Genomic DNA, 16,089 nt, shown 5'->3' with positions numbered 1-16,089 from the left:
TGGTTGGATAAATATTTTTTATTCGTTTACAAATTTAAATCCAGATCTTAAAACGGTTTACAAAAGGCATGCCAATACGGGTACACATGGAACTTCTTCAGGTCAGCGTGTGAGGCAGGTGGCAGCCGGCTGGCTGCCGCAGCACCGGGCCTCACAGCGGTGGCGCAGGGCTCTGGCGAGGGTGTGGGGCAGGGAGAGGGTAAGCAGCGTACGGTCTACAGATAGATACGGGCTAACTGCTAAGCTACACTGTGCGGCCGGGGCCCCACGACCCCAGGGAAGGCTGTGGGCTGTCGGGAAGGAAGGGCACTGGGAGGTCAGAGAGGACAGGACGGGCCGGGAGTGGCAGGAGTTTGAGAACACTTTCTGGGCTTATTTCTGTGTCATGGGGGCACTTTTTCTTTTCCTCCACGGCCCGGGCTGGCGAGGGCCTCAGTCGTCGCTGGAGCTGTCGGCGCTGCTCGGCTCGTCCAGCTCGCCGTCTGGCTCGTCCAGCTCGCCGTCTGGCTCGGCCTGTCTGCTTTGCTTTCTCGCCTTGGCACCGCCAGCCTCCAGCCCGCTGGCGAACTCCGAGAGCAAGGCCTCGGCAAGGCGCTGCTGCTGGGCCTTCCTCCCCAGGTCAGGCCTAGAGAACAGGACGCAGAGAGAAGCTGATTATTCCCGCTGCCGTCAGAAAGAGGCTGCGGCGGCTGGTTAGACGGAGCCGCGCGCTGTCTGCGCAGTGGTCCTCCCATGCTTGTTTTGATATTGTGAGCGCCACAGATTAGACACGGCAATGGCAGATTCTCACAAAGGTGGCAGAGTAGCAGGCGTCTTTGAAAGGGAGCCTTTGTTCTGTGTTGTTTTCCGGGGAAAAAAGAACGCTACACATTCACTCTGATGGCAAACAAGGCGGCCGCCGCGGCAGCTCGCCAGAGGACGGAGAAACCCACCTGAAGCCCCCCCTCCAGGGCTGAGCTGACTGCCCGGCAGGGGCCGCAGCCAGGGCGGGCACCACACAGACATCTCTCAGCGGCTGAAGGGACCCTTGCCATTACTCTGAGCCGACAAACCCAACCCCATGCGCTCGGCACCCAGGGGTCTCTCCCTGCCCCGACCCACGTGGGAAAGGCCAACGGCTGAGCATCGATTTCAGACGCTGAGCCTCAGCTCAGGCAGCCAGGCCCCGGGATGGCTGGGGTTCAGCTCTAGGTCAGGCTGGCTGGCATCTCTGCCGATGCAGGTCCTGCCCTCAGTGTGTAGAACACCCACCTGTGATGCCCACAAAGGAAGCCCCAGTGAGCAGAGCGCACCAGGGCTGCTTTCAAAGGCCTGCCCCAGGGATCAGAGGGGAAATGTGTAGAAGTTCAAAGGTACACAGGGAAAATAATAATGCAAATTGGAGAATAAAAGAATGTTTCCTAATTTGGGACTTAAACCAAAACAGCACCAGCGCCAGCACAGTTACCTCTGAGCCCACACCACCGAAGTGGCAGTGTCTCTGGGGAACACTGTTTCTTGGGGTGCTTCCAAGAGGTAGATGTTGCCTTCCACTACTTATCTTTGAAACATTTTTTTTGCTGTAATAATTGGAGGGTAAGCCAGACTAAATGTGACAGAACTTTAAAACCCAAATTGAACCAGGACTGAGCAGACGGCAGAGCTCAGGGAGCCGCCCAGCCACAACCACACGATGCAGGGCTCCGGCCGCCGCCTGTGTCGGCCACACCCCGGCATCCACTCGGGAGACACGCAAAGGCAGCTGAGCCGGGGGAGGGGGCCCGTGCTGCAGGGCCGGGTCAGAGGCAGCCAGGGGAGCGCTTTCGGGGTTCTGTTGCCTCATACCACCTTTGCTCGATGAGGCGGGGGAGGCGGTCGTCCTACTTTACAAACTGAGACCTGAGGAGGGGGTGACTCGCCCAAGCCTACCTTTGCAGAAGCCAAGATGCAGACGGCCAGGGGGACTCCAGGCTGCTGGTCCAGGACGGACCACCCGGTGTGCCAGGAGGGCCAGCTCGGTTACAGGGACAAAGGACCATGATGTGGTCGCACAGAAACATCTCAGTGGACGATGGGGCAGGTGGGGATGGGGCCTGGCTCTGTGACGCCCCCACAGGAAAACGGGGTGCTGCTCACGATGCAGCTCCGAGGGCTTCGTAGGCTCAAGTGAAACAGGACACAGATGCCGCCTGCTGGCCGCATGCGGGCTGTGATGAGGAGTGGAGGCTCAGAGATGCGCAGCGGCTCCCCGAGGCCACAGGAGCCAGGCTGAGCCCCGTGTGATTTGTTCTGGTCCCTGCTGTGCCAGGGCTGTGAGCCCCGGACCCCGCCCCGTCCCGAGGGGACTGACCACCCCGGGTGGACGCCCCTCCTCCGGGGCTGGTGTGGGTTTGGTGGTGCAGGAGACAGGCCGCCCGCTGAGCACCGAAACCCCCGAAATGAAGGCTGCCACTCGGCGCGCAGGTATTTTTAGGCGGTGACATGACAGACAGAGTGAAAGGTGTGACAGGAAGGCGTGCTTTCTCTTCCCCCTCGTTTGAACCAGGCGCTCACAATGTGTATAATTTTAAATGTAACAACCAGAGTTTCAAAATATGCAAAGTTTCAGTCAAAATAGCCTCCCAGCACACGCTCCTCCACCACCTCAGCGGCTGCTCCTGTCACCGTGAAGCCACGGCAAGAACGACTCTACCCGGGCGGGTGCACTGGCGCCGATGGAGCTGGCGGCCCAGCAGACAGTGCCAGGGCCACAGTCACACCCCCACCCACACCTTCGCCAACACCACTGGGCGGGGAGCGAGGGGGACGGCCACGGGGATCTCAGGCCCCGCTGGGAGGAGCAGTGGAGATGGCCCTGCTCGCTCTGAGGGTATGACCTCAGGCCTTTCTAGTCAGTATGACGTTTCCCGGTCCCCGGACAGCTGGCCTTGAAGAGGCGGACGGGGCACTGACCCTGGGCACAGCCAGGTCCCAGCGACCATGGAAACACAGTTGTGCCCTGGACAGCATGGGCCTGACTTACACAAGGGGCCGCACCGAAGTGCCCACAGCTCAGACCTGACTTGTTCGAGGTCAACAGTACTTGGAAGGTGGGACCCAAACCCCAAGGCCCCGGGCGTCCAGAGAGCAAGCAGGGCCCGCATTTCCCAAACCAGTCCCTGAGGAGGGAGCCTCGCCTCGGGGTCCACCTGCAGGGCCACCCCAGCGGGACCCACTCTCCCACCCGCCCCGGCGGCTCCCTGTCCCTCCCTCGTTCTGAGGCCGAGCCGGGAGAGCCAGGAGCAGATGGGAGATGAAACACGCTAAGCCCAGGCACAGGGTGGGCGCACACGGCCCTTCTCCTGGCAAGCTGTCCTTCTCCCGGAACCTGCCAGCTCCCTTGCCCTCCTCGCCCCCCAAATACCAAACCCCTTCCAATGGGCTTCCTGAGCATCCACCCGCCTGGTGTTACCAGGCAACACATCAGTTTATCTGACCACAGGGAAGCCCCTGCAGTGGAGGCTGAGCGACCCCCTCGCCCCCTCGGGGTGGATCACCCTGCAGGGCGGGCAGATGCCCCTCCAGCGAGCGAGGAGGTCAGAGCGCCTGCAGGTGAGCGGGAGAGCAGGGAGAGGAGGACTCGGCTCTGGGCAGGGCGGATTTTTAATTCTATCTGTATTTTCAGGCCCATCAGTTTCCTTTATGCTTTAGGGTCAAACTGCAGCCCAGTTTGGGTAGAATCAGAGCCGGGCCAGTGTGCCTCCGTGGTTGGCCATAGTTCACTCCTGGTCGGGGCACGTGCCCAGGTCGTGGGCTTGGTCACAGCCACACGGATGCCTCTGGCATCACTCCACGGGGAGGGGCGGAACGGCCCCTCAAAAAGGAGGTGAGGTGTGGGGAGGTGAGGAGACAGACAGCGGCTCCGAGGGAGGGTTAGGATGACTAAGGTGAAGGGCAGCGGGACTGCCATGCTTCTCCTGTTTCTGAGGCGGCATGAACTGGAGGGTCCGGGCAAGGACCAGCCATCGGAGCGCTGGGCGCTGCCCTGACGCACGCTGGCCTGTCCGGGCCGGCCCAGCTCCAGGCCGGTGCTCCGAGGCTCCCGCTGTCTGCAGTGACCCAGGTGTGAGGAGGCGCCGGCACCCTGAGAGCCGCTAATCGCCTCGGTAGCCGGTGGGGAAGCCGGGGTGCTTGTCCCAGGCGGCGGAGAGCAGGCAGTTGCAGGGTCAGAGAGAAGGCGGTGGAACAGAAGGCCACATGGACAGCTCGGGCTCAGTGTAGTGACACCAGAGCCGGCGGCGGGGCCCCCAGCCGTCCCTGGCGTGGAGGGAAGGAAAGCGGGTGCACGGGCGCCAGGGGAAGGAGCGAGGCCCACTGCGGCCTGCGCCCACGGCACTGCGTGGACCAGCCTGTGAACGCAGCATCAGCAAGGACGATGCGGCCCAGACCACTCTGTGCCGGGCGCTCGCCACCAGGGAGCCAGCCACCTCCCTCAGCACTCCTGTCCCTGTCCCGTCTGGACGCCGCTCCTGAGCACAAACGTCCCAAAGACAGGATCAGCGTGGGCTCCTGTCTCCTGTGCTGCCCCTAGAGGCCAGGCCGTGTTCTTGTCTACAACCCAAGTGGACAGTGACTGCTGTTCTAGAAGTCCAGGAGACACTGAGAGCCATGAAGATGGGCTGGGAAGAGAATGATTCAAGGAGGCCCAAGGTGTGGGTGGAGAACGTGGCTCTGGGACTGTGAGAAGACAAGGCACCAGAGGGGAAGGCCACTTAGTGGCTAGGAACTCAGCCACCTGGGAGAAATGGTGCTCTCGTATCTGTCATGATCGCACCAGCTCGCGCAAGATTGGTGGGGAGGGGGCAGCAGACACCTGGCAGGTCGCCACCACACCCGGCCTCAGGGCCCACCCGCTTCTCTCTCCTCCGGAGCATCGGACAGATGAGGACCTGGGCCGGCTCCCTGAGCCTGAACACGTTCTGCTCGTGTGTGACGGTTACACAGACAGGGACGCCCTGCCCCACGGTCCGCCCTGCCCCTCAGAGAGATGGAGCTGGCTCTCAGCGTCTCCTGGGCAGACACCAACTCTGGAAGGAACGTAGCTCCGCTTCTCAGGCTCTGCTGAACCCACATGGCTTCAAACCCCGAACTGCCTCCTGGAGGGAAAGGCTGTGTCTGCACCGCATGTTGTGGGGGGGGGGGGGGGTGTGGGGAGGCGCCCAGTCAGTGTGTCAGCACAGTGCCAGCCCGTGTGCCTGTAGGTTTGTGGGGCGGGGCTGTTTTGGCGGGTGTGTAGGTGTCAGAAGAGGTTTTGTGCCCCCCCTCAGGACTGAGGAGGGAAAGCAGACACCTGGTGATTAAGACTTCATTTGGGGATGTGAACCCCTGATTTTCTCTTCCTGAGAAGTGGTCAAGGCAAGCACAGAGACGAGGTAAGACTGCCCTGTCACTGCATGGAAATGCCCCATAACCCCCCTTGAATCCCCCTGCCTGCTGCAGAGACCTGGGCTGGGGAGCAGGAGAGGACCTGCCTACAGCCCAGGCCCGCTGGCAGACAGAGGTCCGGAGGACATGCACTCGCTCCGGGCAGTCACACAGGGAGCGGACCGAGGACAGTGTGGCGAACACCTCACCGCCCACACAGAATGGAGGACCGCTCTCTGGGACAGACGGGTTCACGGAGACGCCGCAGCTCAGAAGCCATGGCCACAGCCGTTCCCTGCACTGTGTAGGTTCCGTCCTCAGAGAGCAGCCCCGGCACTTGCTTGTCCCCGACAGAGCGCGGAACGCCTGTCAGGTTTCTGCGCTGCTCACCGTCCGCAATTATCCGTCCCAGGCAGATCAGCGGCAGAGCGGGCCCTCCCCCGGGAGTGACAGGAGCTCCCGGGAAAGAAGGGACCCGCCGTGTCCGAGCGCCGTCTGCACTGGCAGGAGAGGCAGGGTGGGCGGATGTAAGGAGCGGAGAGAAATGCCTTCCAGAGAAGGGCACGGCCACGAGAAGCCGCTGTGCCGGTGGTGACATGGCAAGAACAGAGAGCCGCATTGTCACGGCGCCGTAATCCCGTGACACACTGCTGTCGCTCACCGCGCTCCCTGCCGCGCCAGCCAGACATCAAAGGCTGCCCGTGCCATCGTACACGCTCTGTGCCGGCTAATCACCCCATTCTTCCCTGAAGAAAGCCTGTGAAATCCGCGCAGGGCACCGCCGCCCGGTGCCATCTGCCAGGAGGGTCGGCAGAGCAGGCAGCGCGCTCTCCCCAGTGGCCTCTCAAGGACAATGCTGGCTCTAAGCCCCTCCCACGGCCTCCGGCCTCCGCCCTGCCAACCAGGACCTGGGTGGGAGCCGAGGACATGCCAGTCTGAAGAGCGGCTGCCTGGGTAACACTTGCCAATGACACTCCAGAGGCGGCGGCACCTGTGACAATGGGGTCCTGGGCTCCACTGAGGTCAGGGGGAGCCATTCCCAGAATGTGCTTCTGACCAGTCTCACCTGGCAGGTCCCCCCACCTTCTGATGGTGTCCGATGGCCAGGCCACTCCCGCAGGGCAGGCCTCAGGCTTTGTCACATGCTTGTTACCGGAATTAACATGCCCAGATACACGCTACCCGAACCCAAAGGTGGGCAGCCTCTGGTGCCCCGAGCCCCGGCCCGCACAGCTGGTACGCGGGCGCCCAGAGCTGCAGCGCGGGGAGGAGCGCCCGCCTCAGACACTGTCCTGCACGAGTGGGAGCTGGTAATGAAGGAAGCAGCAGCTTCTTACCAACACCAACGCTGGAGCTGAAGTAGGCAGAACCTTACCCGTTACTCAGAGCCTTGTGGATGCCAAGCCCCTGCTCAGATCAACCAGAGGTTCCAGAGTCTTAGCCCTCTGGCTTCCAGCTCTGGCCCTTTATGGCCTGTGTCTGGCCCTTTATGGTCCCAAAGGACATTCACACGTAATTCCTCATTCTGGGTCTGAAGACAATCTTGTAAAGTAGCTAGAGATGGAGACTTCTTTTTCCCCTGTCACTGAGGAAATGGAGGCAAAATAGGGCCCAGAGCTCACAAGCGCACACCAGACGGGGCTGGACCTGTGGCCCACACCCCGTGACTCCAAGACCGACGTCATGCCCGCTAGTGGCCCTTCCCTGCCATTTCACGCCAGAGAAACTGGCCCTGAAAAGGCTAATGCCACCAAGGCTAATGCCTCGCGATGGCACTGTCCCGGAGCGCGCGGCTTGCAGGCTTGCCGCTAGACAGAGGGCACGTGGGTCTGGGCATTTGCGGTTAATGTGCAAATATAAGGCTACACAATGCAAACTGCCTGTCCCGAGCACTCAAAGGTTCTTGTGCCCACACATCTGTGCACTGTGTCCCACCCACAGGCTGCGGGAGCAAGAACGCCAACCACCCCAAACCCTGCGCTCGCCTCGGCCATGGCACCCCACACCGCGGTCCGGCCTGGGCTGGGCCAGCTGGGGAACGCTGTCTGGGGAAGGAAGTTACCCATGGGCTTTGCTGAGGGGCCTCCTGATGTGTGAAGATGGGCTCAGAGCCCGGAGCCCCTACAGGGCAATGCTCCTCCCCGACTCTCCTCTCCCCGGACCAGGAGGGTCCTGAGCGAGCTTCCGAGGGAGGGCGTCCCTGTGCTCCCCTCGGAGCGCTCAGCACTGCGGCTGCCCTTCGGCACCAAGGACGGCGGCCGGGCCCTGCGAGGGGGAGAGCTGCCTGCCTCGCTCACCGCTCACCGGCCAGGTGTGCCACCAGCCCAGCCTCCGGGAACCACCAGGAGTCTGCGCACCAGCCCCAGAGGCTGTCCCGGGAGGAGCTCCCACAGTGGGAAGCCCCCAGGCACTCCACGGCAGTGAGGATAGCAACACATTTGTCTTGCTGCTCCCGCCAATCAGGACCCGGCTGAAGACGCCACTGAACTTCTGCCAGTGCCTTAAAAATGTCACAATTAGGTATTGAATCCTCTCGCTCCAAGCACTTACCTATATTGAGAGGACAGATACTGGTGGTCACTTACCATGGAAATCAGAGTGCAGGTTACACAGAAGGCCTGCTGCGGCTCTCCATACCCGTCAGACTTGGGGCAAATCTGCACATCTTACCTTTTCATGTTCGCTTTCTTCTTCTCAGGTGGGCCATCAAGGTTTTGGGGGGCGTCTCTCAGCCCGAAGCTCTTAGCCAAATGGCCCAGGTGGAGCAATCGGATGTGGAAGATGTGCTTCAGCGAGCGGGGGTAGGTGGCGTAGGCCCGGATGAAGGACTGCAGGGCTGCGAGAAAAGGAAGGGAGGGAGGCTGTCAGGTGGGTCCCGAGTGCTGCACGCACTCCAGCCAGAGGCTGCCCTGGGCGGGCCCCTCGCCAGGCCAGTCAGCAGTACTATATACACCGCAACCTCAACCTAAACTTGCGTGCTGTTCAATCCCTCAGGAACAAACAAAACCCCCAACTACCACCTACAGGTCCGATTATCACCTGGATAAACCCAACATCACTTCAGACTTGACTGAGCACGCAGTAACTCCAGAGGGCAGGGCCCGCTTCCTCATCAGGCCCGGCCCAGCACAGCACCTGGCACACAGAGTGTGTAAACTCTGGTTAAGTGCTGCCTCCACCACAAGCCCCGCCTCCAGCTCCCCAATCCAGAGGAGTCACTGGTACCACTTCATCCAGCACTCACGGGAGTTTAAAACCAAATTCATTCTCAAGTATCCAGGACTGACTGACACTGCGCATTCAAAGAATGCCCAAAAGGAAATGAAACAATTTTCATTGGTTTTCGTTCCTTTTTTTTTTTTTAGAAAGAGGAAGGGGAGATAAACACTGAAGTGAGAAAGAAACATCGATTGGCCACCTTCCGCATGCACCCCAACTGAGGATCGAGCCCGCACCCTGGACATGTGCCCTGACTGGGAATCGAACCGCCACCTTTGCTGTACAGATGGCACGCCAACCAACTGAGCCACCCTGCCAGGGTGTGAAGCACAAGTTTTAAAGGAGAAAGAAAAGGATTACATTTCTAAAACAGGCCATAAACAGCTCAGCCTGGGGACTGCTAACAGCTTAATGGCCATCACCCGACACCCTATCATGCACGTTCAGTCTTACAGTGCAGGCAGTGGTCCCGATCTAGCCCCACTGGTGACCCAGTCCCAGGAGGGTGCCGCTCTGGCCACGTCCACTCACACCCCTTTGGGGAAAGGCTTCCCCTGGAGTGTCTGCAGGAGCAGTGACAATGGAGTGTGTGCCGTTCTCATGGGCACAGCAGAGCAGGGCAGGGCAGGCGGGGCTGCTCTCAAAGCGTCTGGGCCATTGCTGCTCACTGCACCTCCCAGCCAGTCTCCTGCCACCAGAGCCCAGCGGGCATGCCTGGGGAGGCGGGCACTGAACAGCAGCCTCCCTTGCCGGCTTGCCGAGCCACTGGACTGGCAAGTTTGCCCGCAGCTTAACCGTAATATCCCAGCAGCACCCGGAGACTGGCGTTTATGAACAGTAATAAAAAGTGTCATTTTAGCAGATCAGCTCCGGGAAGGTCCTGGGAATCCATCAAAGCTCTATTTACTGAGCAAAGTGAACTCCTTTTCCCAATCGATGAGAAATAATAACCAAGGCAACTCCTCTGCACCCTCTCTAAGTCTGTGCTTACTCCCCTTTTTCATATCTGGGGACTGCTGCTTTTCTCAAAGAACACTCGAACGCTGCCGATGGCTCCCGCTGCTTGGAGGCTGATGGCAGGCCCCGGACACAGAGCACAGAGCCCACCCTCAGAGAGCGCACATGCCGCCCGGCCCGGGAGCCCAGGCCTCTTCTCCCCCTGCCCCATCCCCACCGCTTACTGTCTAAGAAACCAGATGGAAGCCAAGCCAATGAAGCGCGCTGTTCAAGTCTATAACCAACGCTGGTTCAGCCTCTCCTTCGGCCCTGTCCTCCGCTGGGGCAGACCAGCCCCCTCTGCCTGCTCCCCATTCCTCCTCGCCCCCCGGGGCGTGGGGGGCCACAGCCTTACATGGAACTGAGTTTGCCCAGAGGTGGCGGGAGTGCTTTCTCCCAGGACCACTGGCCAGGCAGCATTCTTTCTGAACCTCCTGTCCCCAAGGCCCCCTCTCACCGGGGAGGGGACGGCTGGCGTCCTCACACCGAAGCAGGCAGTTCAGGGGCAGGCAGCTTCGGCAGGACCTCCGAGGGGCCCTGTCCAGACCGCAGAGTGAGCGGGCTGTGGGGCAGGACAAGGGCGAGCAGAGAAGGAATGAAAGCGGACGTTTACTCGGGACGAGGGAGGAAGCTGGGCCAGGCTGGGGCACTCCAGTCAGGAGTCCCGGCTCAGAGCCACACGGCTGATGAACGAAGGGAAATCTAGATTGAAGTACGCTGCGTGGACATCTTGCCTTTCTCAGAGAATGGCATTTATTCCTGGCATCTGATCAGGAAAGATGGCCTTATAGATGCTTCGGGTCAAGGAGGCAGCAGGGAGCCAAGTGCAATCTGGCCCCAGAGGAGCACCTGTCTGTCCAGAGTCCGGCATCCACACCTCCCGCCCTGACGTCACTGCGGCCACCACCCAGAGGAAGGGGCGGGGAGGGGGACACAGCGGCTCTGTGTCCTCCTCTGACCTCTGCGAGGAGCGGCTGACCGGCCCGGGGCCTCGGCTGTCCTGACTCTGAGAGGTCCCTCCCAAGCCAAACACAGCTCCTGCGCACAGCACCCCTGCTCTCGGGGGAGGCCCGAAGGTGGGGGTGGGAGTTGGGGAAGGGGAGCAAACTGCAGAAGTGGGAATTTGCAGGGAAAGGGTCTGGAGCTCAAACCTTCGTTACCACTATTTTTGCCACTTGAATCTCTAGTTAAAAAGATGCAAGAAATGAGGGGAAAGGGGGTTATGCTTCTGGAAACTGACAACAATTAACGCTGGCTATGAACAGGGACTGGGTCAGAAAATTCGAAAGGAAAACAAATGCGTTCTTGGCCCAGTTTCCAACTAGTTTTCTGCCACAAAGGCGAAACCCAGCTGCTTTGTTAATTATTCATGAGGTGGGCTCTGAAAAGGCATAAAGGGAGGCGAGTCAGGAGTGGGGTTTTGCATATGCAAAGACTGAAATGCAAAAGAGCATCACTTAGGGGTGTGGTAGCTGGCCCAAGTTGTAAATTCAACATGTCTGCAGCGCGATTACCTGCAGACCCCCCAACCCTCCGAGCCGGGCCTCAGTGACAGTAGAGCTGGAGGCCTGAAGGGTTGACTGACTGGCCACAGGAATCTGGTGTGGAAACCAATTAGCCGGTGAGAACAAAGATACAGCTACTTCCTAGCCCCCCCCCCCCCCCCCCCCCCCCCCCCCCGCAAAGGAAGACAAGTGCCTCTGCTTCTTGGTGTTAACAAGGTCAGTGGTAATGATGAGAAGGCACAGAACCACATTCCCTAAGGATCAGTTCCTGTGACGTTCACTCCTATGACCCAGACACCTTCAAGCAGGTCTGGTCTCGCCAGAACGCCGCCCATACCTGTGGCCTGCTGACCTCTTTCACCGCGGCGTGCGTTAACCCTGCCATCCGCAGCAGAGCCTCGGCATGTGCAGCACCGCAAGCTGAGTGCCTAAGGCACTGCAACAGCCCAACTCTGCGGAGCTCTAAGGTAGGCCCTTCGGAAACCCCTTAGGAGCTGTTGGATTCAGTCAGGGAAATGCCGGGATTGTATTCAGGCTGGATTGTATCCAGACCCGGCTGGAAGGAAGCATGCTGATTGGGTACCAGCGGTTATGGGGCGAACACTGGGACTTCACCTTCACCTGTGCAGTTGGCCTGCTCTCAGAGCTAAATACACGACAGGCACTAGGTGATCCGGCTGACCGGCCCATGTTTACCAGCTACTTCCTGATGGCCATGGTCAGCCTGTGGCCCATCCCCCAGCTCCCCCCTTGCCCCCAAATCCATTCTTTTGAAGCCCCTGTCAGGCCACACACAGCGCTGGCCCGAGCCCTCTGACAGCCCCATTGGAGGCAGGTGCCCCAGACGCTTGCTGTGATCTGCCTCTGCCCCAGCCCCACACGCTGGCTGCTTCCTGAGTCCCACGGGCTGGAATCCCGCCAGGGGCCTGACCTCGGAGTTCTTGCCGTCACCTTAACAACGCTCACTCTGACCCCACTTACAATGCGCTCTGCCTGCCACCCCTCCACAGCCCTCCTCTGCTCCATGCTCCACACAGTTCAGATCGCCTTCTCATAGGCTGATTGTGTGTAATTTACTTAACGTGTCGCCCTCCCGCTGGAATGTCAGAGAGGTAAGGATTTTGTCTGGTTTGATCCGGCGTATCCCAAGCACCTAGAACAGTGCCCAGCTCAATGCATATTTGTTAAATGATTTAAAAAAATTTTTTCCAACTCCTAAGAAGAAGAAAAGAAAGGATGCCATGGGGTTCGTACACAGTAAGTCTTCATTTAATGTCGTGGATAGGCTCTGCGGCTTTAAGCAAAACGAAATATAACAAAAGTGGCTTCACCACAGCCTTACTGACTTAAACAAGATGGAGTTCCTGCAGCATCTCATCAGCCTTTTAACAGAACGATGCTATCTGAGGACCTCCCGTACTGGTAAACCAGTCAGGCATTTTTCTCAAAACAGTTGCTCAGTGGTTAGTGTTGGCCCCAGCACCGAAAGGTCTCAGGTTCAATTCCTGATCAAGGGCACGTATCTGGGTTACAGGTTTGATCCCAGGCCTCAGGTTGGGGTTCATTCAAGAGGCAACCAATAGATATGTCTCTCTCACCTCTCTCTCTCTCTCCCCCCTAAAGTATCCTCGTGTAAAGAGGAACAAAACAGACAGGAAGCCAGCAGGTAACCACCCAGAACTGTGGCCCTCCCACAGGAGGAAGCCTCAGTAGCCAGGTCCCACTCCGCTCCACCACAGAAGCCGCCAGCCCTCCACTCCGCTCCGCACTCACGTGAACTGCTGAGCCCACACCTCATGCTCGGGGGTCCCAGGAGACAACTTACCCTATAAAGGGTCTGAATATTAGATTAATGCCCAACTCTTTTGTAAATGCCCTACGAAGTGGTGCTTTCTCATTTTTCTTTGTCCTTTTAAACAGGCACTGCTCAGGTCGAATATCGCCAGCCTGTCCTTCACCTTTAATTTCCATCTCTACAGGTATTTCTACTGACAGGTCATCTCTCCCCTATCCGGTTTTCAAAGGAGAAAAATGGATCGCTAAGCCCCACGCTGTCGGGTCAGAGCTCTGGTCGTGATGTAAGCTGAGATAAAGCCTCATTTGTGCAAACCGCGAGGAAGGATGAAATTAACATTTAATATCACGTTAAAGCCCTCCGTGCCTGCCTCCCAGCCCCGCAGCATTAGGGAGATTGAAGGCTTTTGCCGGTGAGCAGAGATGCCAGCTCGGTCTCTCGACCCGTCTGTGGGGCGTGCGGGCGGAGGTGCGCACGTGCCCCCGCCGGGCTGGCCACCCACACGCACCGGGAGCCGGACTGACCTCTCTTGGCCCAGGCGACCGTTCCCTCGCAGGAGTGCACGTAATCCTCGAACAACGTCTGCAAGACCGTGGCTCGCTCTTGGGTTTCCTGGGAGCCAGCAGCCTGGGGTTGCTGGAGGTGATGGGAGGATTAGAGGAGAGACAGTCAGAGCAGGCATAATGAAGCAGTTTAAAATAGATTTAATAACAGTGAATCACAGTAACCACCTCGGGGCCGGCAGGGTAATCCTCTCAATATTACCAGGGAAAGGGGCCATGAAGATGTTCACGTTGGGCAAAGGCAAGGATGGCTGTGACGGGGCAGATGCGGTCTGTGTTTATTCACTTATTTACTAACTTTTCTTCCCAGCCTCTTAGCACGCATGCTCAGATTGGAAGTCCACTGGAGACACTCTGGAATTTTCCAGGTCCAATTCCAGCATTAAAACACCAAAGAAGCCACGTTGTTCTCAAACAGACTCTTTACCTCCTAATGAGGCCCAGATCTCCCCGCCCTCCCGCTGCTCCTCTGGGTGAGCTCCCCCGAGTCCCAGAGAGCACGTCCTCACCCCCAGGCTGTGCAGCTCCTTCTCTCAGCACCCCCCCCCCCCACTCCCTCCCGGCTATCCCTATAAGAAATCGCATCTATGTGCACCGAAAGACCCTGCAGAGGGGACGGGTTAATAAAATGGTTTCATCCTTTAACCACCGCGAAGATTTCCATTCCTTATAGCCCCCCCCCCCCCCCCCGCCATGAGTGTTTTGTTCCTTACACATCTTAAAACAAACACACACGCTTGAAGGAGAAACTGAGATGCAAAAGAGCATGCTGCGCAGCCCATGCGGCTGACACGGTGACTGTGAACGGGCTTCCAGCCTCTGCTGCGCCCCCCGGAGAGGAGGGAACGGGGAGAACCAGGCGGCCCAGCCCAGTCCTGACCGCAGAGGACAGCGCGCCTGGCCGGCTGCCGGCCTGCCCCAGACGCCTGAGCCTTGGCTCTGAGAGCCGCCAGGAGAACAAAGGAGAGAAGAAAAGCCCCCTTCTTCCCCATCGACACTCACCTTTGTGTTAAGAGCCTGAACACCCTGAAAATGTTTTTAGTTTAATCACATCATCCCTGCTCCTGTTTGGCTGATGACAGGCGGGCTGATTTCACAGCACAGGCCCCTAAGGGTATCCTCCACTCAAATGTCAGGAGAAAAGTCACTCGGAAGCCGTGTTACGAAAGTGGACATTTGCTGTTGTCATTAACAAGGATTTCTTCTCCCGCTTAACTGATGTGAAATGCAAACTTTCTGTGCTGCCCTCCTTTCGTTAAGCCGCCTCCGCAGCGCGACTGTCACCTTCCCCGCGCTTCTTAAAGACACGGACGCGAAATTAGCGAGGGTGCCCTTCCCCTGGCGGACAGAATCCTCTGTTATTAAAAAGTAAAGCACTTTAATAATGAAAACTTTTCCCTCTTTTTCCTGTGTTTTAACTGTTTAAAATTAATGAGAAGGGCAGAATGGCTGTCAAAGCGATATTGAAAGCCGGGCAGCCAGGACCGAATAAGCACAAAAATCCCTCCAGAGTGTTAAATAAACAGACTCAGCCTCCGAATCCCTCTGTTGGTTATTGTATACATTCTGTAACAGCTCTCAGAATAGATCTGAGAGCCAGGGAGGCAGAGAGGGTTCAGAATTCCAATAAAGGCCTCAAATTAAAGACAGCCTGGTGCGAATTCCAGGAGAAAATTAAAGAGACCTCAAGCTTAAGTGACAGGTGACTTGCTTCTGTGACACAACTGTCAGGGGATTTAGTGATAATATGGCAATATATTACAAAGGGCTTTTCTTATTCCCCCCTTTAGGTTTCAAAATGAGGCATCTTTTTTTCCCCAACCAAAAAAAAAAAAAATTACATATACACACATATAAAAATGTGAGTGTGTATACGAGTGGAATATGTAGAGAGGCGTTAAAACTGGGTTCACACGTCTGAAATGATGAGGTCAGTTTTAGTCAAAATGAGAAAAGTTATTGGCAGAAAACATACTATACTTCAGGAAAAGCATGCATTCCTACCCCCACCCGCTCCCAGAAACACTCCATCTTAAAATTGCCCCTCCTGAGAGTGAGCGAGGCACTTCTGGCTGTCTTGTGGGGAGGACAGTCTAAATTTAAACCGAAGACGGAGGGGCAGAGTGACGCAGGCGGCTCAGCCCAGACAAGTAAGCTGCTCCCCTAATGAGGGTGGGTCAGGCCCCGGGGGCACGGGGGCCCCACAGGACGCACTGGCACCCCGAAGGCACGGATTCAGCGCTGGCTAATGAAGCCAGCCGGCACCGAGTGGACCCAGGCCGTCTGGCAAGACACATTCCCAACAGCCGCACGCACTCGGTCCCCGTCTGGAGACCCTACGATCTGGGGCGGACAGACGATCAAAGGGCACGATGCAAGGGCTGGTGATCTTGTTTTAATTCCAATGTCTTGCGAGGCAGTGACAGTGTTTGTCAGGATGAGTTTACGGCGTATTTCACAGGACAAAACCCTCACAGGAGAAACGTGTGTGTGGAGATGACCCCACGCCCACCAGAACCAGGAGATGAGCTGGAGATTGCGGCGCCCAATTGTTGGTGTAGAGTGCTAGGTGGGAGCGGAAGTGGGGAGCGGGTTTTTCGGGGGCAAGCATGTGTCTTGATCTTGCTAA

The 16,089-nt window shown here is 58.1% G+C and overlaps 1 protein-coding gene across 1 annotated transcript in view; it reads right to left on the bottom strand.

The window, feature by feature from the left end:
* The window catches only part of DDX31 (DEAD-box helicase 31), a 55,080-nt gene continuing 38,991 nt past the window's right edge, over positions 1-16,089 (bottom strand). Inside the window, exons 18-20 of the mRNA XM_084898651.1 lie at positions 13,422-13,533; positions 8,053-8,218; positions 1-625 (exon numbers count right to left, since the gene is read on the bottom strand). Of these exons, the coding sequence (XP_084754777.1) occupies positions 433-625; positions 8,053-8,218; positions 13,422-13,533 (471 nt within the window). The 3' untranslated portion in view covers positions 1-432. The remainder of the gene's footprint in view (positions 626-8,052; positions 8,219-13,421; positions 13,534-16,089) is intronic.

This window comes from Pipistrellus hanaki, assembly GCF_964339955.1.
Source record: "Pipistrellus hanaki genome assembly, chromosome: 11".
Lineage (NCBI taxonomy): Eukaryota > Metazoa > Chordata > Mammalia > Chiroptera > Vespertilionidae > Pipistrellus > Pipistrellus hanaki.
The sequence above is the reverse complement of the archived record's forward strand: the minus strand, read 5'-3'. Positions and strand labels throughout refer to the sequence as shown.